Genomic DNA, 26,403 nt, shown 5'->3' with positions numbered 1-26,403 from the left:
CTTATAACATAGTATGCTGGGGATCACGTCTAAAGTCCAATGTTGAATCTCTAAATATTACTCAAAAATTGATCCTTAAAGTGATGTACTTACAAAAAAAATTCTGTTATCCATCCAACCTACTTTATAAGGAATGTAATGTTATGTGCATAAAACAGCTATATATCACTCAAATACGATTTTTTATCAATATTAAATTTGCTGAAAGAACACAACAAATGCGGACAACTAGAATTAGCTGTACATTGAACTTTTTGGCGGTACATACTAAAACTTATTTTGGTCAAAGAAATTATTTATATCAGGCACCACTTATGTTTAATATTCTTCCAACAATTCCTTAGTTAAATTTAAAAAGTTCATTAAGGTTTTTGTATTGACAGACTTAATATTTTTTCATCCTTGTCCTTTCTTAAATAATAAGATTTTATATAAGTCCCATTTGCTAAAAACTGAATGTCACCCTATCTGTCTTTATTATCTACTTTGCTTCTTCTTTTGGATAAAAAAGATTAATGATTAGTTATGCTTCAAATATTGTTACAATATACTGTCAAATTACCCATCTGGTAACACATCTAATACTTATTTTTTCTTTCATTTTGAAATATTTTGTGTTTGTATGTAGAATTAATTTATGTTTGTGATACTCTTATGTTTGCTTCACTCAAATGTAAATTGTTAACCTCGATACAAGCTTAGTCCTAGTGAGGTTAATTTTTATGTGAAAAAAAAAGTGTTTTATGTATAGTGAGATGCAATAAATAAATAAAATTAGTTATAAGACAAGGGGATAGGAATAAATTAATTGCATAAATTAAGTTGTTAAGCGCCCTTGAGGTGATTTTCTCACGAAAACGGGGCTATACAAATACTCCAATCATTATTATTATTATTATCATCGCATTGTGAGTTCAATTATTCTTCGGCTAGCTAAAGGCGGGTCTCCAGCGACAATATTACCACAAATATTGAACAAAATGTTTGTGTTTGGGGCAGGGCCATAATATTTTTGTTTTCCAAGGCCGATGGAAAACAGAAAACGGTGTGGCCCCGACCCAATGTTTTTGATTTCTATGTCTGATGGAAAACAGAAAACGATGCAAAACATTTGGTCACTGGAGACCTAACAAAGTCCTTCTTCACGACACAAGCAACATTTATGCTTATTATGATAGTAGTAGGAGATTTTCAAATATCGTCAGGTTATTCGTTTGCCAAAAAAAAACTTATTATAAATACCAATTTGGGTAGTTTGAACCTGGATTGGGGGAAATAATACAAAAAAAACACATTAAAATGTATCTATTACACAAATAAGTTGAGAATAGACAATGATAAAATTATTAACTTTATATTATAAGATTAATTATTATCTTACCTTCGTTATACATCTAAGTACCTATATTTAAAAAATATATATTGAATAGGTCCCTACATCTATGTAAATTTGTAAAGCCTGCAATTATGATTTTAAAAAATATACTGAGATTTCTTCATTACATATCAAAATAATAATATTGTGAAAAGTAACAAACAATAACTGGAAAATATTTACATACAACCTAGTGGCCTGAATCTTTTCTTATGGATTGTCATTAAATTCTTTATCATTACAAATAATTTTAAAAAAATCATTTAGGACCTTCGTACGTGGAGATACTTACAAGCTACGTGACTGTGCACAATACGCAACCACAAGTAACCTACCGACATGCTACTCTAAGCTGGTTTTCATACACGGCGTTACCCAAAATTATTCTGAACTTGTTAATTTTTTCAAGTGCAGCCGTGGAATTAATACTATGTCAAGTGAGTCTAGGGACGAAGACAGTAATATTGTTCATAAAAAAACAATCTAAAATAAGATTTTGGGTTCACTCATACGATGAAATAAATGATAATTGTAGTGCGCTCATCCCACCAAGGAACTCCATGAGAATGATGTCCAATTGACTTTTCTTTCTAACCTCAATCCACACCTTCTCCGCTAAATCCTTTCTAAAATAACGGTAAATTATAGCAATACACATGGATATTTTCCCACCTAAGGAACAAATTCAGCATTCAAATCATATTCGGATGACATTTCTGTCAAAAAGTAGTACATGCGAATGCAACTTGCGTAGCGTATTACCAGCACTGTCAGCAGTGTGCAACTGACGTCAAACTCATTGTCGATGCGTCGCGTCGTGTACAAACACTAGGACTAAAATAGTATAACGAGAGTGGCTTGTAAGTATCTCTGTGTATGAATGGCCTTACTCATCCATGTACATTGTACATTCCATACAAGTGCATTCTATTAATATTCTAATTGTTATCTTTATCGTCGGGATTATTTTCGGTGGAATTATTTCCATTATTATTTCTCAAATTATTCTTCTCTGGTTGTAAAACACTAACTTTCTCTGGTTTCACTTCTCTCTTTTCCTGATACTCTTCCTTGATGGGTTCAATGCTGACCTTCTCCAGGTGAACCCTGTGTTCATTCAGATCATAAAGGAAATTCTCAGAGCAGATGCTGTCTTTCTTCCTGAAGGAATCCGACAGCAAAGGAACTGTTTCCATTCTCAGGACTTCATCAGCCTTCATCATGAACAAAACGTCCAACATCTCCGTCTCGGATTGGCAATGGTAAGTGTTTGGATTGATAGTGGTGAGAGGTTCTAGGACAGCGATGATCTTTGTAGAAACATTGAGGAAAACAAGCTTTTGATTCCTTTTTTCAAAGTCCTTTGTTAAGTCCTCCAACCCCTGAAAGAAAGTTAAAGTAACGGTTTAATACAATTTCTGTAGCAATGAGTTTTCATAAAAAATTTCTTCGAATCAGTGGCGATTCTCCACGAGAGAAGATGGGTGCAGATATTCCCAAAACCTGCTAAAAGAAAAAAAAACATTTGATGCCTTGTCTACATCAAAATGAATGAATTCTACAAACATAAAAGCGATTATTGTCATTTTCCTTCACTTGTGCTTAAAATAGGCTCTTCTAAATATCCAGGACATACATACATAATTGTAAACTTGATTACAATTCCGTTCCCTTCTTACCTTGCAAGCAGAATAGTCAATAGCCTGAAACTTGGAGCAATCCACTACGACAGGCAGCACATTCTCCCCCTCTACAATGGCGGCCTTCATGATGACCCCTTTCAGGAAGGATATGGACAGGTAGTACAGCCCTATCTCCGGGGTTACCAGCACATATTCACATCCAGTTGTACTCTGAAAATGTCAATGGAACCTAAATTAATTCCATATTATGGTATAACTTTTTCCCATTAAACATGCAAATTAAGAGTACCGCACTTTTCACACAATTCATATGATTCCTTTAAAAATAAGAATGGGGTAAGAATAAAAATAAGAGGGTGATTAAATTTTATTACTACGTATTCCATAATGTAGACCTGACCCGATCCATCCCGACCCGATCCATCCCGACCCGACCCAATCTGTCCCAACCCGTTCCGACCCATCCCCAAATCCCCAAAGGAGCTAAACCAAACACCTAGCACAGTGCCCTTGAGATTTTTACTGGCGCCAGGCGTCATTTGGCTCAGGGCGGGCCCTGCCTAAATCTTCCTAATGTCAGCCAAGTCATGGTTCATGCCATAATAAACCCTGTTGTGTTAAAACCTTATTGTATGTAAGAAAAAAATTGAACGATTCGAATTAAGACAGATTTTTAATTTATCGAGTGTTAATATTATGTATTATGCAAAATATGCAGGTGTGTAGGGCAGGGGGATGATTATTTACAGTCCCAACCTTTTCAAATAGCTGCTAATTTTTTTCTGTGTATAGAAAGCTTGGACCTAATAGGCCCTGGATGGAGCTATTCGAGAACAAGGAAGATGTATAAAAAATGATTGTACCTTCTTAAATTTTTTAATGACATATCCCATTCCCTGTCAAACCGTTAAAATTGAATTAACAATATGAATTTAAAATTAAAATAGTACCAATAATACAACTTATTATATATATAAATCATTTCAAAAGTTTGTCATACAAGATGGCTGCCAGGCAATTTCCCCTTACTCAAGATTTGGCATCAATTTATACGAAATCGAACAAATGCTCTGTCGAGGGCTTTTTAGGTTCATGACAAAAAGGGGGTCACCTACTTACTCCCCTCTCTTTACTGCAAAAAAAACAGTTTTTTCACTTTCACATAAATTTTTTAGCCACGATATATTTTCTACAGCTATCTATGTAGATAGCTTAAAAGGATACAAATTATTCATTCCGAAATGAGAAATAATTGATCATTAATGCTTTCTAAATTTTTTAATGTGAATACCACACAAGAGTCCAACAGCTCCCATCCTAATGAAGCCAGTGAGACACATTTTCTTAGACAAAAAAATATTATAAACATTATTGTCACTTCATTTTTTTACATCTCAAAAAAAAAAAATTATTTTATTTTATGTGAAACCGTACCAGAGTCACAACTGCTCCCAACCGACTGGAGCCAGTGAGAATATGGCATCCCCAATCGGGGTAGGCTGGAGGTAGTGGGGAGGGGAAGTACCTGGCTATTCAGATCTGGTCAAAGCCATTTCAAGCAAAGTTTCAATTCTGAATTGCGGTCTTACACCAGGGCGATACTGAGAGTATCTTCCACTCTGGTACGTGCTGCAAGTATACTATAGATTATTTTAAATGAATACATTGTGAAATAAGACAAATTCATGAAATTAAATTTACTTGCGTATGCTGGGATTTGAACCCGCAACCTTCGGATTGCTGGTTGAGAGACTTACGAGATTTGCCAAGGAGCCAAGTCGCTGATAATACCTAACATCTATCACTGCGCCCTTGATGTTTTTGCTAGCGTCAGACGCCATTTGGCTCAGGGTTGGCCCTGTGTGTAGTTGATAGAGTAATAGTCTGGTACATATTAGTTTTCTACGTACCTTTGATCGTTTGATTTCCACGCTAGGTCTTGCGGTGAGGTAAACCAGATATGATATATTGACCACAACACCGACCAATATTCCCACTTCAACACCTTTCAGGAGACTCACAAAGTAGGTTATCAAAGTCAAAAACACATCCCAGCGGTTTCCCCTCCACATTTTTCTGATAACATTGTAATCTATCTGAAATTTTAGAAAATAATAATTAACATTAACAGCAAACATAACTAAAATTAAAAGTGTTTAACCAGTTCGCCACTGATTCCATTTGGGACCGTAGGTTGGGTGAACTTACCAAAAACATGACAGCGCAGATGAGGATAGCGGAGAGAGTGGCGCGAGGAATGTAGTAGAAGTACTGCGTGAGGAAGGTCAGTGCGAGCAAGGTAAGAACACCTGTAATATAAGTTTCATTAATATGCAGAAAATAAATATAAAAGTTGACATTTGCCTCAGTAGGCACGAAAGTAATAAGTCTAGCATTTCTGTGAACAGTAGACCTCGCCTACAAAAGATTATGTTTCTAATTTTTTCTTATTTTCAATCAAAACCAAAATTTACTCTGAAATTATAAGTTTTAAAGTAGGCACTTAAATACCTACCTACTTAAATTAATAAACAAAGATTTCACATTTGAAAAAAGAATCTTTACTGAACCATTAACCTGTTGTGTGCCGAGGCAAACTTTCACAGTGTGACAGCTGATTCTATTTTCGTAATAACTTACTTGTTTTTTTCAAAATTATGTTTTGTAAATTGCACCGTCTCACCAGATAATGTGTGTATATATTTTTTTATAAAAATAGTATATAATCTACCATAAGTGTTTTCCCAAGAAATTTGTATTCGGAGAAACGATTTTTTTTTGATTTACCCTATCGGTTAAAATGGCCACCATCTTGATACCGGAATATAACAAAACAAATTTACAGACAGATGAAATGCCGACGGAAATACATGGTTGGGTTAAAACAGGACTTCGCTACGATCAGTCCATATTTATTAACTAACTTCAACCAATGTAAAAATGGCGCACAATGTAATCTTGATTGAATGAGTTTAATAAAATTTTACATAACCTGAGTATATCCCAGCGAATGGTGTTTTAACCCCGCTGGCATTGCTGACAGCCGACCTGGTGAAGGCGCCGGTAGACGGCACTGCGTGTACGAAGGCCCCCATCACCTGGCAGATTCCTAGAGTTACCATCTCTTGCGTGGCGTCCACTTTCTTATTTGTGGCTGAAATATAATAGACAAATATAATATTGATATGTAGAAGTGGCCTTCGTTCCATCGAAGGAGTTCTGGAAGCGTATCGCTGATTTGTTTTAACCACTTTCTTATAACAAAAAGATTATTGGATTAGTAAAAAAGTTACAGTGGAGTTCACAGCGGCAGGACCTATAGAACATCTTCGTGGAAAAGAGTTGTTTTGCCTTAAAATTTAAACGCAAATACTTTTTTTTTAACAATTATCATATATTTTATTAGTTTTACAAACTTTACAAATGAATCGTGGATTTGCAAAACCCTACCTCGAACTTTTCGTAAATCTGAAGATAGACGAGACAAACTGTTTTGAACACCTCCAATATTCAAAGAATACACCTTTTATGCTAAATATCTTGATAATTATAAATTATTCTTTTGATATAATGCGAAAAATATGATTATTTACATTTTTTTAATAGTTTCAATTTACTTCAAGTACTTTTTTGTGAATATGTATATCAAAACCGGGAGAAATCTCTGGAGCTTGCATCTCCACAACGAAATAATACATCCCTTCACAGCTGTAGTGAGGGTTTTTGACTATATGTAAATAATTACATTATGTCACTATGTTAAGCGTCTATGTATCTATTGTCTACTTTTGTATTAAAGTACTCCCAGAGAGACGTTGTTTGTATGTCATCAACGATCGACCTCTTCCTTCTCACACGACAGAAGATACTACATACGATGAAGTAATGTAAGATCTCTCTTTGGCACTACTATAGTCATAGTCCACTTTCTCTGAAGTTCTGCAAAGTTAATATATACTCAGCAGTGCAGCATTAAATATTATTTCATTTGTTAATCCATATACACCATGCATAATATTTGTCATAGTGCACTTTCTCTCAAGTTCTGCAAAGTTAATATGTACTCTGATTAATATTTTAGAATACCAGTGCAGCATTACATATTTTTTTTATTCGTTAATCCATATACACCATGCATAATATTTGTCAAAGGAATTTATGACAGGATATATGCGTAAAAGTGTTGGCAATACAACATAATACTGAAATGGAAATATTTAGATATAGAAATTCAGAAAAACACTCACTAAAAGCCTTGGCAATGGCTATGTTGGCTAGTACAGCAGTGATAGGGACCACCAAAATGCCAGTTCCCAGCTTGGAGCACATCTCCACGAAGTTGGCAGTGTGGTTCCCGTGCGTGACACTGAATTTTGGCATTTCAAATGTGGGCAGACCAACGGGGATGCGATCTGGAAATAATGAAAAGTAACAATCAATATAAATACACTATGTTATTCAATTTTGAAAGACTTATGAAATTAAATTGGGTGATGGGGATATTCAATACAATGCTTTGCAATAACATAAGATTAGGTTCATAATAGGTACATAAATATATTGTCATGGTTGACACGTCGTGAATAGGGTATTTTCACAGCATTTTTTATTATCGAGTATAAATAAATGATTTTTGGCTTTTTTAGTTTATTTTTATGTTAGCAAATAAATTTTCTGTTTTGATTTTAAATCTGTCAATTTTGATTTGTCACGAAAATGACTTGTGAGTTTTTTTGTGAATATGGCATTTTTGATGTCACGCCGACCAACGTTGGTTACGCCCATGATTTGTAGAAAATGTATTTAACAAGGTTGGCTTATACAGGCACTTTTCGGAAAAAAACGCATCGGGCCGCTCGCAAGCTCGTGACGTTGCTCCATCCATAAGTAAGTCCTTGAGTCCATCCAAGGAACGATCTCTTTCACTTTTCACTACGTATATAATAATATTTTGGTAAATCTAAGTTAATTTCCTTGCACTTATGTTCGCACATAAGAGTCGAATTAAAATCGATAAAATGTTGTTATTAAGTAATCAGTAATGAGTGGTAGAAAAGTCGGAGATGCCCGAGGAAGACTTGACGCATTATCACTATACAGAAATGATTTACGGAGTCGAATTAAAGACGATATCGTTCGTTCGACGGTCGTTTCTACAACTCATTCTTAAGTTCGACAGTTCGGCTGTGGAAAATTTCTTGTGTTTCCTCCCTCCTACATCACGGGTCTCTTCAAGACCCATTTTCACAACCTCATATTTATTTATTTACTAACGAACCTTGTCCAATTACAACAATAATTTTTAAATTATCTATTTCTTAATGTGCCATCAAACTAAAAGTGAAAATTCGTCACAATTTACATCGATAACGACATAAAGAATTATTCCAAATCTTTCCCGAACTGACCAATTGAAAAAGAACCATTGTTCCACACACGACAAGCGTGTAAAATGAAAAATATGTTTATGTCACCATTTTTAAAACATATAATATTCACCGTGTTTGAGTTTTTAAGCTTTCTTCAGTACCTAATTTTTACTCTTGGCAAAAGACATAGTGCCATCTCGTTTATTCTATGGCGCGCATAGGGACAGAAGATACCAAAGCCGTGGACATTCTATAAAGTGTCCCAGTGAATTGTATGTACTTGTGAAAGAAAGCTTCTATTAGAGACAATAGATGTCACTGCTGGTTGCTCTCCGCCGCCGCTCGCAGCCCTGCTATTTCGCAGTACATTTCAAATAAATTAAGAATAACACCAGTTGTTTTGATGCATATAATTTATTATTATTGTTGTCTTGTCTATTTTGGGGGGTCAAAAAACAATTGACCTAAGGGAAGAACCGCCCCTGATGGTATCCATATGGTATCCGCTGATGGTGGAGTGTTGATTGAGGAGAAACAATGAATTATTTCCGAGTCTACGGGAAGGAATATTGGAAGGGATGAGTTGCAACAAAGTAGTGGTGAGACTTCTTCTTTCGAATGGTGGGGGGATCAGAGTGGAACATCTAGATTAGTGAGCCAGTCGAGGGCCTTAGGCGTCGCACTGTGGACCTCATCAATCCCGCCGGCGAATTAATGCAGAAGTCATTCTTTGACCACAAGTTCAGTGGTCTGCACCGCTCCACATTCATACATCGCCGACTCTTTAAGGCTCCACCTGTGCATCATATAGAAACAATGGCTGTGGGAGGACCTCATCCTATTGATGGCAGACAAGAGTTTACAAGGCAATGAGAATCTAGGCTGTCTCTCAGTGGGGTTGTGCATGAGATGAGCATTTCTCACTTTGGCCGATTGTCTCAAGTTTCCACCTATCTTCTGGAGTGAGTGAGTGATAGGTGAGTCAATCATACTGTTAATAATTTTGAAAATGCAGATAAGATCAAAGTCCTTCCTACATTTTCCCTTGAAATCTTCTCTTATCTTCTCAAAACCTCTTACCCCTCCCGATCTGGCCCCCCCCACGCAGCTGGCGAGCAGGCACAATGCGATGCTGAGAGAATCTATCACCATGTGCAACTCTTTGTATAAATACAATTAATCTCAACACTTTACCTGTCATGATAGTTTGCTAAATGATACTTTTAATTTGAATATTTGAATGTCTTCAAACGCAATATATACAAGGCGCTAATAAATAACCTCAATTCTACATCATCAAAGAATAAGGAATAGTGCAAATATTCCTTAGATATTTCACTTTTATTCCAAATATTAGTTTTGATATAATAATTGGTATAATATTACCAAAGCGTTATAAATAAATCATTGAAAATGCATTCTGAGTCGCTTGAAGCCACTTGTATTGAAGTGAATTGAAATCTCCCAGTGGAAAATGGACTTCTAGATAGTCACGACTTTCTAGCCAATCACCACTCTACCTCCTCGATGAGTTTACCTTGTAAAATACATTTTCTACGAACCTTGGGTTACGCCGTCTTACCAGCCAGTAGCTTTATTAATGTTACCACGAGTTTGTTGTTCCGCTAAATGATGAAAGTGATGGATTTGTGATTGAAGTTGCATAAATGATTGCTAGATGGTAGCACTTGCGCTTGCAAGGAGTACACGTAAACGTCTAACCGCGTTTTTTAAATTGTTTCAACTTTTTTTTATACAGAACTCGTTCACCTAAAAGAATGATTTTGATGTTATTTCTCTAATAAATCGTTAGGTCACCCCCCCCCATCCTCCCGCCCTTGGGAGGGATTTGTTTGTTTTCTGATTCTTTCTTTTTAATTTCATTTCTGATTTCGGTACTCTGAAATTTTTTCTTAAGATCAGTGCTCCCTGACTTCAAGAAAGGTTAAGAACCAATGTTCTACGTCATAATGACGCTGTAGCCAGTTCTAATCATTCAGGAATGCGTGGTTTTAGATCTTTTTTTTATAATCAATAACTATGAATGAAAATATTAAAATCACATATTTTTAATTTGATGATCAGAATCAGAAAAATAATCTTCCGCAAATTTTTAGAGTATCAACATATAGTAGATTAAAAAAACCCTATTCGAATTGCCCAAAGACAATTTAAAGCTCTTTCAATTGACTGGAGGATTATTTCAAGACCGAAGTTATTGTGAAGAAAAGTTCATTTTTAATTCCATACTCATAAATACAATTTTTCCAACTAGATCTTTTAAAAGATAAGGGAACTATTTATATTAAAATGTTATAATAATAATAGTAATTTACCTGACAAGAGGAAAGGTGCCGGTCCATCTATGTCCAAGTGATAAGCTATGACAGATGTGATTAAGACAATGAGCGCATTGCGGCTGGTTGATATGAACCATAATGTCTTTTTAAGCATCTCATTCTTCACTGGGATGTCTTTCAATTTCTGAAATAAAGTTATTACAAAAATTTACTGTTCATACATAAATATATTTATTTTCTTTGTTCATTTATTCAACACAGAATTCCACTACCTAAAGCTAATTGGACATAGTAACCCATATGGGCCAGACCCCTGCATTTGCAGTGTTGAAGAATCAGCACTGCAACTACAGTGAGGACCTTATATGTTAATTTTGCCTTTGAATGATGTCACCGTATCGGATGTGCTGACAGTGGGACCATGTCAGCATGTATGACATGGTCACTAATAGTAATGCGAGCCCAAGATGAGATTTGGCACGAACACGGGCTCACTACTCAGACGGTCTAGTGGGATTCAGCTCTCCGGGCTTGGTTCCCAATTAAAAAATGTGTGTTTTAACTTTGTAAAACTACCACTTTCTGTCACGAGAGTGTTCATAATTGCTATGTTATTTGTAAAATAAACAAAAATTTGGAGTGGGGCTAGAGGGAAGCAAACGATAAGAGAGGTCTTCAAAGAGAAAGCGTGCCAGTGCGCCGGCATTGCGTTCTGCTCGGGCGCATTCGATCTTTTGAGCTCGGCGCGAGTTCCGGGAATCGTGCCAGAGACAATGGCAGTGGTTGAATCATAAATACGGGCCACAAACCCTTTGCAAGTCAGATCACCATCAACCCTCGCTAAGTCTGCACATCTCTGTTCTGCCCGCTCTACCTCGCTCTGACTTTTGCCTCTACTCATCTTCTTTCTCTTCTGAACCCTTGACTCTGGTTCCATGAACTCTCTCTCTCTTTTGACCTGAAGAAGTCTCTCGAGCACATCGGACCAGCTCTGCAGCGGAAACGGAGTCTGCATTGTATTCAAAAGTTACTTGTGTATGAGTGTTCACCCTTCACAAGTGGTGTTAGGAGCGACGTCTTGAGTTCTCCAGTCTACATCATCGACCTCCAGTACTTGTGTGACTTACCCTGTCTGGCAGTCACTTTATCAAGCATTGTATTATCTACATTTTTTGTTTCTATTTTTGTTTCTTGTCGCCCCTTACCGGTTAAGCATATATCTTTTACTTTGGATACTGATAACTTGAGTGGCAACCAGCTGATTTGTTTAAATTCCTATCTTATACCTGACCCCAACGAGAGATAGCCTGGGTTTTCACCACCTTGCAAAATCTGGTCCTCTATCAATAAGATAAGGTTGTCCCACAGATTTTGGGCCCAAATTATGCACAGGTGGAGTTTAAATGTCTAAAAGAATCGGAGATGTGTAAATGCCGTGCGATTCAGATCAACAAACCTGTGGTCAAGGAATGCCTACTCCATTAATTCCCCAGCAGAATTGATGTGGTCTAAAAGACTGGTATTTTGGCTTTCACCCATTAAGGGTGATCTTGGCCATTAAAACAAAACACATTTACATGAAATAGACAAACTTATAAACAAATACAGCAAATGAGTGTATATACAGATGATTATACAATATAAACATAACATAAATGTAACATAACATACTTAAAATAAACATAACATAAATGTAACATAACATACTTAAAATAAACATAACATAAATGTAACATAACAAACTTTAAATAAACATAATATAATTATAAAAATAAGAACCCGTGTACAAAAATAGTGGGCGTTATGCATTACTTAAATGAACTGATTTTACCAAAATTAGTACTTAGTATTTTTTTTAAAACAAGCGACAACAAACAGACAAACTATTTTTTAAACAACAAACTCTCCAAAAGAAGTGATGCAGGTAGAATTTTCAGTAGAAGCAAATTAAATTCTTGATTAATTTAATAATTTACATATATTATACACAGTTGAGCATGGCACTGGCGGAGGAAGGATAAATAGTATGACAGATGACCATATTTTTAACGGTCATGAGATCTGAAGATCATTGACATACCCTCAAAGACAGCAGGAAGACAATACAGCTGAGTCCCAGCACGGCGTCTGGCCAGCGGGCCATCTGATGTTTGCGGTAGAGCTGCACGATGTTGTCCACAAAGTTCTCGGCTTTGAAGCGCATGCCCAGGATGCCCTTGATCTGCGATACAATGATCACCGTGGCGGTGGCCGATGTGAAACCACTGGTCACTGGGATGGATATCAGCTCCACCAAGAATCCTACAAAAAATATTACACTTTATAGAGAGCACAATATTATCGAACAATTTTCTATAACGCCATTTAATAATCATAAATATATCATCTCAAGGGCGCAACTCCTACGAGTCGAAAAGCAATCGACGTAAAGTGGATGCTGCGAGACCTTGCGCTGAAAATTTGGGATAATTATTTCCCTAACCGCCGCACTTTGGCACAGATTATGGGATTTACACTTTGTTTCAACAATCACTTCAAGAAATAACTATTTACATACACAAAAGGGGTTATTAGTTATTAGGTTCTTAGTTTGGGTTGAAGTAATTTATGGGTATTTAAATTGAAACGAAACTTTCGCAAGTGTTATTTTACAATAAGGCCAAAATGGCGGCAAAGGGATGGTTTTATAAGGTAAATTTTGAATTTGAATAAAACTGGAATTATAATGCATCTTTTACTTTCTATTCCGACGTACATCGTTGTTTCTTGTAGTAATTAAGTTGAAACGAAGTGTAATGCAAAACACTGAAGTTTTGTTATTATGTTGTTTTCATAAATAAACAATTCACAAAACTTTCAACGTCGTTGAAGCAACCCATCGGAATCTAAACAAGTTCACTTTTTTCACAAAAACAATGCAAGAAATTCCGCATTTCTTTAGCGAAAACTAAACAACGTGGCGTATAAAAATATTTCATATAATGCAGCCTGATGCAGCCATAATGCAGCAAAAATGCAAAAAAATATCATAGCCGGCTACTAGGCGCATAGACAATTATTTATAATTAAATTATGTCGTTCGACTTTTGGGGAATACCCTTCTGGTCGGTATTTCAATCGTTTTTTACTTGGCTCATCTCCGTCGTGTGCCGACGAAAATTTTCGCGAAGAATGAGCGAAGAAAGGAGTGCAAAGAGAATATATGATGCAAATGTAAATGGTAGCAGAAGTCAGGGACGCCCAAGGAAGACATGGCACGATCAAGTGAATCAGATGATTGAGTCGGGCCATGTCAAGAGTCAGAATAATAGAAGAGTATGTATGAGACGATGTGTGAATGTAAATGAGGCAAGGAGTGTGTGTCAAGACCGAGTTGTTTGGCGGTCCGTCCTCTCAGCCTACCCCTGCGGGGAGACGGCGTGATGGTTAGTTAGTTAGTTTAGTTTTCCCGCAACAGCAAGATTCAGAGAAATATTTTTTTCTCTCTCAAATTATAAAAAAATATTTTTAAGAAGCAAGAAAATATTATTTTATTTTTTTATTTTTTTTGTACTTCGACTTCCACAGAATTGAAATATAAACATAGAAATTTGATGAATTGTTCAAATTCGTCAAATTTCGGTCGGAATCTTTGTTTTCATAGAGGTGTACATTTTGAGTATTCTGTGGTTTACTTCTACATATATTTGAAAGTAAAGCTTGGTATTTTTTTCTTTCTAAAACCGTTCAGTTCATATTTCTAACTGATGGTAAGGGAGACACAACGATTTCCAAGAGACATTATGAGCTGTTCTGTGGAGTTTATACTTATATATTTACGTTTGTCTTCTTTGAGTTACCATCAGGTACGGAACTACGAATCCTGATAACCCAATCCGATTAGTACCCTAGTAACATACTGAAAAACGAACGTGTCTGCAGAGTTCATTATCTAGTCAGATCTCACCAGAGATGTGCTTTATTTCAAATAAATCCATTTCAAATGGAAATGCAAAATGCAAAATGGGCATTTTCCATTTTGCATTTTAAATGCTTTTCTAAAAACCATTTTGCATTTTGCATTTTAAATGCTTTTCTCAATGCATTTTCCATTTTAAATGCTTTTTTGCAACATTCTTCCTACTATCTCCACTCATCTTTTTTTCATAAGCCTCAAATATCAGTCGGTCCTCAACTTCGCTATGAGAGATAATTTACATTTGTCAAGTTGCTCCCTGGTAGGAGCCCTGGCAATTGAGTGATACCATTACAAAAAATACTGATTCAAATACTGAACATGGGGCCATGACGCTGTAATATTAAATGTTAGATAGTGGTTTCTATGTTTTTACGGTCGCAACATTAGTCCCGCGCAAATTTTTTGTGGTTTCATAATCTGTAGTCGTGGTGTTTTTGGATTTACCATCATGTAACATGTTTGTTCTACATTGATGTCCATTATTAAATGTCAAAATTGTTTAAAAATTCTATAATTGACCTGAGAAACCATTTTGCATTTTCAATGCATTTTGAAAATAGGTATTTTGCATTTTGCATTTGAAATGCTTTTCTAAAAACCATTTTGCATTTTGCATTTTCAAATGGAAAAGTTTTGACCCATTTCCATTTTGCATTTCAAATGGTTTTGGGTACCCATTTCGCACATCTCTGGATCTCACATATCATGTCTGCCGACGGACAGCATCACACTTCGGGCCGATGGACACCTTCTTGACCGAGAATGTGGATAACCTACCCAGCTGCAAGATGCCCATGAGGATGACGACCAGCCCGGAAAGGAAGCCCAGCAGGATAACGTAGTCAATGGGCAGGGCCTTGCAGTACTGGAAGATGAGGATGGACATGAGACTGGTGGGGCCGATGGACACCTCCTTCACTGTGCCGAACAACGCGTATAGCATGGTACCTGAAACACGCGTAAATACTAAGTTTCTTATTAATATTCTTTAAGATAGAACTGATCTGGTATATAGCCGGTTAAGCTGACATGTTTAAAAGGTTTCCGTTTTAAACAATACAAAAATATTTATGAAAAAAGAAAATACCAAAGGATTTTCGCCTAAATATTGTTGGAATACTGGCTGACTCTCTGAAAAATATAAATCGTAAGCATTTATTGGTTTGGCTTTGTCCTAGAAAATTTTTTGCCTGCGGTGCAGGTTTTTGGCAATTTCCGTGTCTTTAACTAATTTTCCACTTCCTTCGCTCTCGTCACTTACTCCAGTTGGGGATACCATAGTTCTACAGGCCCGAGGTTATTGAGGAATTGGCACTAATTTCCGATATTCACAAATTACTTTCGAAGACTTTTTTTATACCTTTGTAGGTAATCACATTAAAAAAACATACTTTTCATTTATTATTTTACCTTTCCAAATGGCAAAGAATATTTTAAGAATTCAAAATGATAACAGCGGTGTTTACAAATTATAAATACATATTTTTCATTTTTTTTAATGCTCCAACTCACGATTAGGTGGCATCGCACAAACCCCTTCTAAAAAATTATAGAAACATTATGGTTTTTTTGTTTTCCAGTGGTTTACTGCTTTCAAAAGGGCCTCCAAACTAAGTATGAAAATGGGCTCCCTTTCACGGTTTAAGACGGCCCTGCTAATAACCGCAAGCAACGCTGGGTATAAGTCAGCTTGCATGTAAATATTCCCAGTTTATTCTGACTACTCTCTCGTTCCTTCCCTGTAAGCTCTATAAAAATGCAGCTGCCCCCCTAGCTTGGAAGCTGGTGACTCCCCTGGGGTCACTCGTTGAGAAGGACAACTTGTTTTTGTTCTCTTGTCTTCAACTTATTTTTGTCAGACAGTTTAGCAATAATAGGTTGTGTAGGTATCTTAGTTTTATATAGAGTAAGGATTTGATATTGTTATTAATTACATTTATAATGATCATTATTATTCATGACTTCAACGTCATTTTAAGTATGTATTAGTACTAAGGACAGGTTTTATTTATTTTTATTTATTTTATTTATTTATTTATTTGTTAAGACATACACAGTACAATTAGATATTTTTAGTTATTACATAGTTGTAGTACTTATTACGTATGTCCATAAAATATCATTACGTAATTTCGCCTGAGATTGTTATAAAATGAAGGAAGTGTGTGGATAATAATAAAAATAATAAATGAATTGAAAACAAGAATTATAATAAGCTCACGAATTGTAATTGACTGTTAATAAATAGGAGTTTTGAAAAATGATGTGAAAATATTTTTGAAATATGTCATGCTAAGAAATTTAATAAGTTAGTTTTGTATGTTAGAAAGGAATCATGAAATATGTCTAAATGTAGTAATTTTTCGTAATGGGTGTATGTTGTGATTGCGCGAGTAATAACTGAATTGTTTGCTGCATTGGTATTGTTGGCTTCAATATGAAATAGTGTAATGTGCCTGGTACGCCTCGTTGGAACATTTAAACCAATGACGGATAGCAATTCGGGACTATCTATTTTATTATTTAGCAGATTATGTAGAAACAACAGGTCTGACAATGTGCGTCTTTTTTGTAAAGTTAACATATTATTTGTAGTATTGTTGTATTTCTTGAGTAAATGTTTCGAAAATTTATTCTGTATACTTTCTACTAAATCTATGTATACCTTATATTGAGGATTCCATATTGTGGAAGCATACTCCAGTGGACTTCTGACCAATGAACAAAACAACATTTTCAGAGTCTTCGCACTTTTGAAAACTTTGCATATTCTTAATAAGATGAAAGATGATCCAGAGTGGAAGATACTCTCAGTATCGCCCTGGTGTAAGACCACCATTCAGAATTGAAACGTTGCTTGAAATGGCTTTAGCCGTGTTTGGTGACCAGATCTGAATAGCCAGGTACTTCCCCACCTTCCTCTTCCCCATCTTCCTCCCCTCCCCAATACCCTCAGCCTCACAACATACCCCAATTGGGGATGCCATAGTCTCACTGGCTCCAGACGGGAGCAGTTGGGACTCTTGTGCGGTAATACTGTAAAAAAAAAAAAAAAAAAAAAAAAAAAAAAAGAAACCTAGCATTTTGTAGGATTTTGAAATAATGTGTTCAATGTGCTTGTCAAAAATTAATTTGCTATCTAAGTAAACACCTAGATCTTTACACGTAGACATAGGTTGTAAAGGTTTGTTATTCAAGTTGTATGGATAGATGATTTTGTTTTTATTTCTAGTAAATGTAATCGAGTGACACTTAGATATGTTTAAGGACAATAAATTTGATTCACAATATATGCACAAATTATCAAGATCGCTTTGCAATTCCATACAATCGGATAAACACTGTATAGCTTTATAAATTTTCATGTCATCCGCCTATAAAACAAAGTAACTATTTTTAAAGCAAACGTAAATGTCATTTATATAAATATTAAATAAGAGTGGTCCAAGATGCGACCCCTGGGGCACACCTGAGACGATTTCCGTTAAGCAAGATGCAAAACCATTGACAACCGTGATTTGGTGCCGATTATTGACGTATGATGCGATCCATCTATAGAGGTCACCGTGAATTCCTAGACCTAATAACTTTTGTAAAAGAATATAATGATTAACACGGTCAAATGCTTTAGAATAATCCGTATAACTGACATCTACCTGGCATCGCATATCCATTTGAGCATGAAGAAAATTTGTAAAAAATGCAAGATTTGAAGTTGTGGAGCGATTTTTCATGAAGCCGTGTTGATTATTTAAGAGTGAGGGTGAGATAGTAGAATATAATTGATCGTAAACAATTTTTTCCAATACTTTACTTAGTATTGGTAATTTGGATATAGGTCGATAGTTCGAGACATCATTTTTACTGCCATTTTTATATATTGGGGTAATCAAGGCTGTTTTCCACTTGTCGGGATGTGTTCCTTCAGATAGCGATAGTTTGAAAATAACAAAAATGGGGGTATTATAATAAAACATAGTACCTTATATGCTAATTTTCACATTGTAATGGTTTACAAGTGTCACAAGTGTATACATAAATAAACAACAAAACGACCATAAGGTAGGCGGCAAATTACGCATCATGGCTTGGCCTATTTCAGCATATCGCTCGCCGTACACTACCAATGGGAATTTATGGCCAACGATATATGCTGAAATAGGCTAAGCCATGAAAAAGAAGCGTGGTCTGTCACAGGCTTTGCGAACGTATTCCTTCCACGTGTTGTGTGTTGTTCTACTACAAGCTGTTACTACCTACCAATAACAAGTAAATTAAACATACATTAGGAAGTTCTGGGATCCTGAACACACCTCACCCGAGGAAACCAGGCACCCCTGATAAGTCACCAAACGTAGCGATTCACTTGGGGTGACCTACGACAGAGGTGTTGGTTATCCAATAAATGATTCCCACCAAATTGAAAACATAAATGATATTCAACACAAGTATAATTTCAATAACATGTTTCCAGGTAAAAGTTTATTGGTAATGATGGCAAAGAAATGCGTTAAAAATCGTATTATTTTATCATCATTAATTTAATGATTCAATATTTTATTTATAATAGGATAATCAGGGTTGTTAACAGGTCAAACTTCAATTGCGATCATAGCAAAAGCGATCAGTTTATCAAATACCGACACTATCAAATAATGTTTGAAAATAGGGAAATTGCATAAAATAAAAATATAAATTACAATTTCTTGTTATTTTCTCAACCACCATACTAGGCTCGTATTACTAGGTCATACATGATTTAAATTACAATGTAAGAACTAGGAAAATAATATTTTGTTAACTTCATCCATTAAGGCTGATCTTAGATTTAAGATTTTGTCTTCGAATTAATAACATTTCTTTAAAACTACAGTTACATCGAAGAAATAAACTCGTTTAAAAAAATTGCAATAAATGAGACTAAACAAACATGTGTAAATGATAAAACAATGATTCTATATTAGTAGGTACAAGTAAAAAAGATAAATAACTTTTTACGAAATTCCAACGTTTGAAGGTAGTTTTTAGGTTAAAAAGTTGAATTGTTTGTATTGAAAAATAAATATTCTTCTATCGAAAAATATTTTTGTATGTAAAAAAAAGTCGGAATTTCTAAAAAAAATATTTATCTTTTTTACTTCTACCATCATGTAGAATCACCTCCCGAAGTTAGTGCACTTTACCTCCGGATACCTGTATTAAAATTATACTAAATAGGTATAGAACAGAAGTGTTTTTTTCAAAAAAGCCAGTTTTTACTTCTCACCGGTGAACATCTACATAATCAATCTATCTTCTACATGAATAAAAATTTAAATGTTCGTTTGTTCAAAATCCTAAAACTCCGAAAAAATTTCTTCGATTGCTTTGAATGCAAAGTTGTGTCAAAATTTCAAAGCAATCGGTGAACTTTCGGAGATTTGAGATTTAAAAAAAACTAATATTTATATTTTTATTTATAAGACAATTTTTAACGCAGTTTAATCATGGTAGGTCTAGATCTAGAAGAGTACCTGCAATACTTTTTATGGTCACTTTGTCAAATTTTGAAATTAAAGATGTAAAAAAATTGAAAGAAGATAGGATGATAGTGTGAAATTTTTATTAATTTTTATCGACTAACGATACACAGTCTGCAATATTAATGTATTCCTGATTTTTACAGATAATTCGAAAAAAATGGTTTAAGTATAAGATATTTAAAAAAATATGTTCTTACTTTCGGAATGACCTTGAAATATGTAAAAGAATCATGCGTGCTGGTCGCGACAGGGTTGAAATTCTTCGCTAATTATTCAGGCCGGCTGCTTCGAACTTCGAATTATGCAAAAAATATCGTCAAAACCATATCTATTATTTGGTGTATTGCCAAAATTTTCTTATTTCGAAGATTACGAAAGAGTATTTTTTTTTACTACTGTCCTTGTTCTATCGGTATTACAATGGAAGATGCTCTGAGGAACTAGCGTCATTGATCCCTTCGGCACCGGTGCGTAGTCGGGATACACGCCAAACGCGCGCCCAACATTTGTACACAGTTGACACTTGTCACATGAGAACGGGTCGCTTCTACGATTCGTTCTTAAGTTCAACAGCTCGGTTGTGGAACGAACTGCCGGCCTCTGTGTTTCCTCCCTCCTACAACATGGGACTCTTCAAGACCCATGTTCACTCCTTCCTCTCCAAAAAAAGACCCTCCACACAGCATCCCCAAAGATGACATAGGCCCCGAGGGAAATTATTTTCTTCAGGGCCTCCTGTGTGGAGTAAATATAAAAAAAAAAAAAAAAAAATACCTAGCTCTCTCATTTAAAATTTAGGCGTTTTAGATCTGTTAAAAAATTTATATATAAAAATGCAAAAATCAGTCATTTTAAATACATGTAGGATTACGAAAGATTTTTTAAATATTTATATTGAGGTATCAGTAGGATATATTCCAATAGAATATATATTCTATTCTTATATAATATTATATTCCAATTAGAAGTTCTACCGAGCCGAACCCTCTGAAATGAAAATATCTGGAGTCGGTGAATTATTTTCCCATTTGATCTCTGGTGATTTGACGTCTTGTTCTTGTATTATTTTGTATTTATTATGCTTATATAATGCACTTGCATTGACATGTGGATTGACTCGATGATCATTTGTGGAAAAGTGTGTGGAAGGGTTTAGTTTTTCCTGTGGGGAAGATTTAACCCGGACATAAAGTCGGAAAAATTAAAAAAATAATAGTAAAATAAAATTAAAATAAATAAGAGTAAAATCTTTAAATTGTGACGGTTTTACAAAATAATAAACATTATTCTGTGTTTTATGTTTTTTTTTCGCCATAAAATTGTTTTTACCTTGGAATAAGTGTTAAAGTAATTTTTTTAATTATAAATTTATTCCTATATTAATATGTCGTTTCGAATAACTGGCAACCCTGTCTCAATTTTCTGTTCTGTGTTCTATCTTGTGGAAAATGAAATGTTTTCCGGATTCCTTCGTGTGGGTTTGCAAGTAGCCAGACGATAAACACTGTAGAATAATTAATGTAGTTCTCATAGTTAGATTCTTCCTATTATAATATTCTTTCGCATTATTAGGTTGTATTCTGAGAATTTTGGCCTATGGGCCGGTATTTCAGTAATTTTTAGGAATGGTATCAGTCGGCTTATCTTTCTAGGGCTCCTATCAGAGAGCAACTTGACGAACGTAAATATCTTTCAAGACGAGCTTAAAATGTAACTGAAATTCCGGCCCTATTATTTTAACTAGAGGGTCCTATTGTGGGAAGGCATTTAAGTGATGAATTAAAGTTGCTTGTAGGAGCATAAATAAACCACTCATGGTAGGAGCCTACCCTGGTGATTCCATGGCTAAAAATAACCGGCCCATAATTTGCAAATATTGAATAAATAATATGTGGGTATGGCAATATAAAGGGAACGAAAAATGGGACTAGGGAATAGGGATGGATATTCGGGGCTAAAAAGAAACACCGCTTTATTTTCCTTTCCGTATTGTTTATTCGAGTGATATTTTACTTTCATAAATGTTTTTTTTTTTAAATATTCAATATGTTTGAAATGAATATCTCGATTGTGACTGACTTTATTATTGATTTATTTTATTTTTCACGAAAACGGCGCTACACAAATCATCCGAATATTATAGATAACAGTATTTTGGCTCAGGGCCGGACCTGACTGAATACAAACTGTGAGCGTAAATATGTAATATTGTCGGTTATGTTTCCTATATTTAGATTGACATTCCCACCAACCAAATTTAAGGCTTTTGTCCGCCTGTGATGATTCCGATAACATAGCACAATTCGCAGACTACGACATGATACTCGTATTTGCATAACTTACCCATAAACGAGGAATATAAGCCATACTGTGCCGTCAGGTTAGCGAGAGATGCGTATGCTATACTTTGGGGGATCAGCGTCAGGCCCAAGGAAATCCCCGCAATAAGATCCGCTACCGCTGTGACTTTATTATACCTAGGAAACCACTCCAGAATCGGCACTCTCCGGTATAAAATATTCCTAATTTTATCTCTTTTAGTCTTTTTCTCTGCGAAAATGTCTCTCCTTTTCTTGTAGTTTTCCTCCAGCTCGAATAGATCGTTACTCATGTTGATAAAGTTGAAGATAACACAATAAAACAAACACTAGAAATGCGTCGGAAATTTCCTCTTACACCTCGTTGTATCAATAATTGTCCATTAAACTGTAAAAGTTCACTGGCCACTGACTACATACTATTATATCAACCTGAAGTCGATTAAAAAACACTCGCGTTTGATTTTACGGCGCGGTTTCGGCGGAAAATTGACATGGCGGACTCGTGGTTGCGCGGCAAATGACTACCCACTTATCTGTCTGAAGAAAATTTGAAGGAGTTTTCGTATTCCGCAATTATTATAATGGAGGCTGCTTCTTGGTGTAAGGCGTTCACTCGTATTCTTATCTCGACACCTGACGTCACATTGTTGACCAGATTTAACCTGGCGATGCAACTACTATAATTACTTGGACCTAATAATAGTAGTTCTAATTTACACACCACTTTGATGATTTACTCTCACTCTACGAGCTATAAAATATTTATGATCAATCAATGTGACAAGGAAATTAAGACATATAACTGATATTAATTTAACTTAAATTTATGTGAGAAAATAATGTGCAGTCGGACTATTGTGACTTGGATAAAGTTTTGAAAACATCAATAATCTTATTTCTAATTATTTAAGAGAATATTAGCAATTCCTAAACGTATATTTGAAACAGAAAAAGATACGGTCACATCTAGGACTCGAACCCAGGACCCTTACCTTGCCGGGGCACCGCTCTACCAACTAAAACAAATGAAGGCAATGTCGGTAGTTCTTATTCGATGTATAAAAAAAATCTTATTTCTTTTAAGGCGATGCACTACGTCGTGTAATATTTTAAATTGAGCCGCTATCAATAACAACCCTTACGTAGATGGCGATAAGGTTTAAATTCCCGCTTAACACCATCCGCCTGTTTTGATTTATGCAAGAAATAAACATGGCCAAAAAGTGCCTTTTATTTTATTTTGTGGATGTTCAGGCATAAATATTTAATTTTTTTCCGATAATTTTATAAATAACTTAATTTGCCACATTGTACAATAAAATCATAACCGAAAATGGGTTCGTAAGTAGGAGATTTTGAACTTTAAAGCAGTTTTCATAGGCCTGTACATAATTTTTTTCTGGGCTTATAAAAAGACTTGTATAAAAAATACTCGATGATTTCAAAGGCCAAGATGAATTCTACTCGCAGTATTTAATTAAAGCATTTGAAACATTTCTAGGTGACCAAATTTTCAAACCAAAAACACATGATTTTGCATTACTACGTATGGCATCGCCTTAAAGATAAGATAGACAAAATAATGTTTACAGGACAAGGTTTTTATGCAAAGCACAAAGGATAACAAATTATTGTAAGCAATAATTATTAGCCTGAATCACCAAAAAGTTGGTTGTTTTCATGTTAAAAAAAATGTAATAAACATCAATAATCGTTTAATGTAAATATTGTGTATTCGAGTCAGTAGGTACCTGTATGACTATAAATAATCACATGGGCTTGAAAATACAGTGTAAACCTGATTTCAAATTGCGAGTTTTTTAATGTACATTATTTAATAACGCTTCGCAGTCCACTGTGCAGAGCCAGGCTGTCCAACATTCAACATTGAACGTGAATGGCGAAAGGAAAAATAATTTATTTAGAAGCTTGAAAGTAAATTGCTATTATAATCTAGTCATAAAATAAAGAAGAGTGTCTGTGGATGTCTTTGATTTTTTTATACTAATGTAGTTTTATTCTGGGTGTTACGTGTTCTATTACACATTAAGTGAACTGTAAAACCAATTAAAAAACGATAGTTAGGAACTCATTCAACCAGATCAAGATCCGGCTCGAAGGACCAAACGATGTTACGTGTTCTATTACACATTAAGTGAACTGTAAAACCAATTAAAAAACGATAGTTAGGAACTCATTCAATTGGTTCTGAATATCACGGGAATAAGTGGAAAGAAGGAAACAGCCTACCTGAATTCCCATGAATCACTGTTTACATGAGAACCAAAAATATCATCCCTATACCGTTTTTCCATCACAGAATTAGATACTTTCTGATGAAATTTAGCACACATGACATTCAAAATAAGAAGAAAATTAATGTGTACCTACGTCTAATTTCTAAAAACTTTGCGCAAAGCCCGGAAATTCAGCTAGTGTATTTGAAAAAGTATAATTTATAAAATTTTACAAAAGCTTTTGAGGAATATCACTGCATCAAAGTGCTAATTGATATCTTATTTGATGTAACCTAATAGTACATTATCTAAATGGATGCATTATGTTTTACACTATCTAAATCCTGTATCAACTACTTCATATGACTTGTGATAATTGGTTTTCCATACACGGCATATGGTTAATTTATTTTTTAGGGTGAAGTCACGATGGGTTTAATTTTTCATTTGATGCTGAAATTACCCCAAAATCAAATAAGCCAGGTAAATGATCCATATTCACGGAGGGAGTTAACAGAACACTTGCTACCTGAGACACATTCAGCTGTTGGGATTAGAACACAAAAAAAAACAGTGGAGTATTGTGAATATTGTATCACATGTCTTTTATTTGGACTTAAAAACTTATAAATGTGACAAGTGCATAGTACAGCCAGGATGCTATTCATAAATCAACTTCTATAGATTGATAACTTCAGGCTTTTTGTATGAAACAAATTTGTCCTAAAAAATCATAGATATGCCAATATATAGACAGTAAAATTCTCATTCGGAGCCTACTTATACTATACACCAATGAAAAACTTTGAAAGTTTATTCCATAGATTTTCAGAGTTTTTCATTGGTGGATACAGTTAGGCAAACATATGACGTCACAATATTTCGGTTCAAATTTTCGATCGAAGTTATACCCTCCTGATGCTATTGTCCTTTCACTTATGCTCTTACTCTGTTTCTAGAAACCTCTGATCTCCGTACATTGGAGGGGCTAACCTGTACACCGCCGACATCTATAACTGTTAACACTAGAGCCATCTGTGTCGAGCAGCTCGAACTACCACAAAGAGGTTGACGAAAAATCCATTAATCTATAGTGCCAATATCCTGCCTTGATGGGAAGAAGGCACAGATATCCGGAGAGGCATGTTGCGGAACCAGGAGACACGCCATACACAAACCTAGGCACATTTAATGCACATAACAGATTCACCTCCCAGGAGTTCATCTGGATGTACGTTACACATGACTCATTTAAAGATACATACTCAAACCGTAAACTCTACTGACAGGATTGGGTTACTGTAAGAAGTATGGGCTTACGGCCTTACAGAGGTCACTTTACATGCAAACCATTTCCATGTCAATCTAAATATGGCTATATCTTTTTTATACAAATCTACAGTGTTATTCTGAGATTGTTGAAATTTATCACACTTGACCTTCAAAACAAGAGGAAGTCCACGTGAGATTTCGAAAAACCACCCCATCCATCCCCTTTTCCCACCAAGCAAAATATTAATACTTCTTAAAAGAACTTTGTACACTTGACATTAAAATTACTGTCTATTTCTGATTTTGAAAAACTCTGTGTAAAACCCGGACGACGCCGGGGACTTCAGCTATAATCTAGCAAATAATTGTAAATAAAAAAAGGGTGCATGAAAAATAACAAATAATA

At 35.1% G+C, this 26,403-nt stretch overlaps 1 protein-coding gene across 2 annotated transcripts; it reads right to left on the bottom strand.

Moving 5' to 3' along the window:
• Positions 1-1,404: 1,404 nt before the first annotated feature.
• Positions 1,405-22,979, bottom strand: LOC149419533 (sodium-independent sulfate anion transporter). 2 transcript variants are annotated; one of them, XM_089638363.1, is made up of 10 exons: positions 22,511-22,979; positions 15,423-15,593; positions 12,768-12,988; positions 10,724-10,871; positions 7,266-7,430; positions 6,011-6,172; positions 5,227-5,327; positions 4,929-5,114; positions 3,055-3,228; positions 1,405-2,757 (listed from the first exon to the last, which is right to left on the bottom strand). In XM_089638363.1, exons 1-10 carry the CDS (start codon positions 22,776-22,778, stop codon positions 2,314-2,316), a joined length of 2,040 nt encoding a protein of 679 aa, XP_089494489.1. In that variant the 5' UTR covers positions 22,779-22,979; the 3' UTR covers positions 1,405-2,313. The 2 variants fall into 2 exon arrangements, with proteins under 2 accessions (XP_089494489.1, XP_089494490.1); XM_089638364.1 differs by lacking the exons at positions 15,423-15,593; positions 22,511-22,979 and adding an exon at positions 13,426-13,657.
• Between the last annotated feature and the right edge of the window lie 3,424 nt (positions 22,980-26,403).

Source organism: Hesperophylax consimilis, chromosome 12 (assembly GCF_061612785.1).
Source record: "Hesperophylax consimilis isolate HC1 chromosome 12, BYU_Hcon_1.0, whole genome shotgun sequence".
NCBI classification, from domain to species: domain Eukaryota; kingdom Metazoa; phylum Arthropoda; class Insecta; order Trichoptera; family Limnephilidae; genus Hesperophylax; species Hesperophylax consimilis.
The sequence above is the reverse complement of the archived record's forward strand: the minus strand, read 5'-3'. Positions and strand labels throughout refer to the sequence as shown.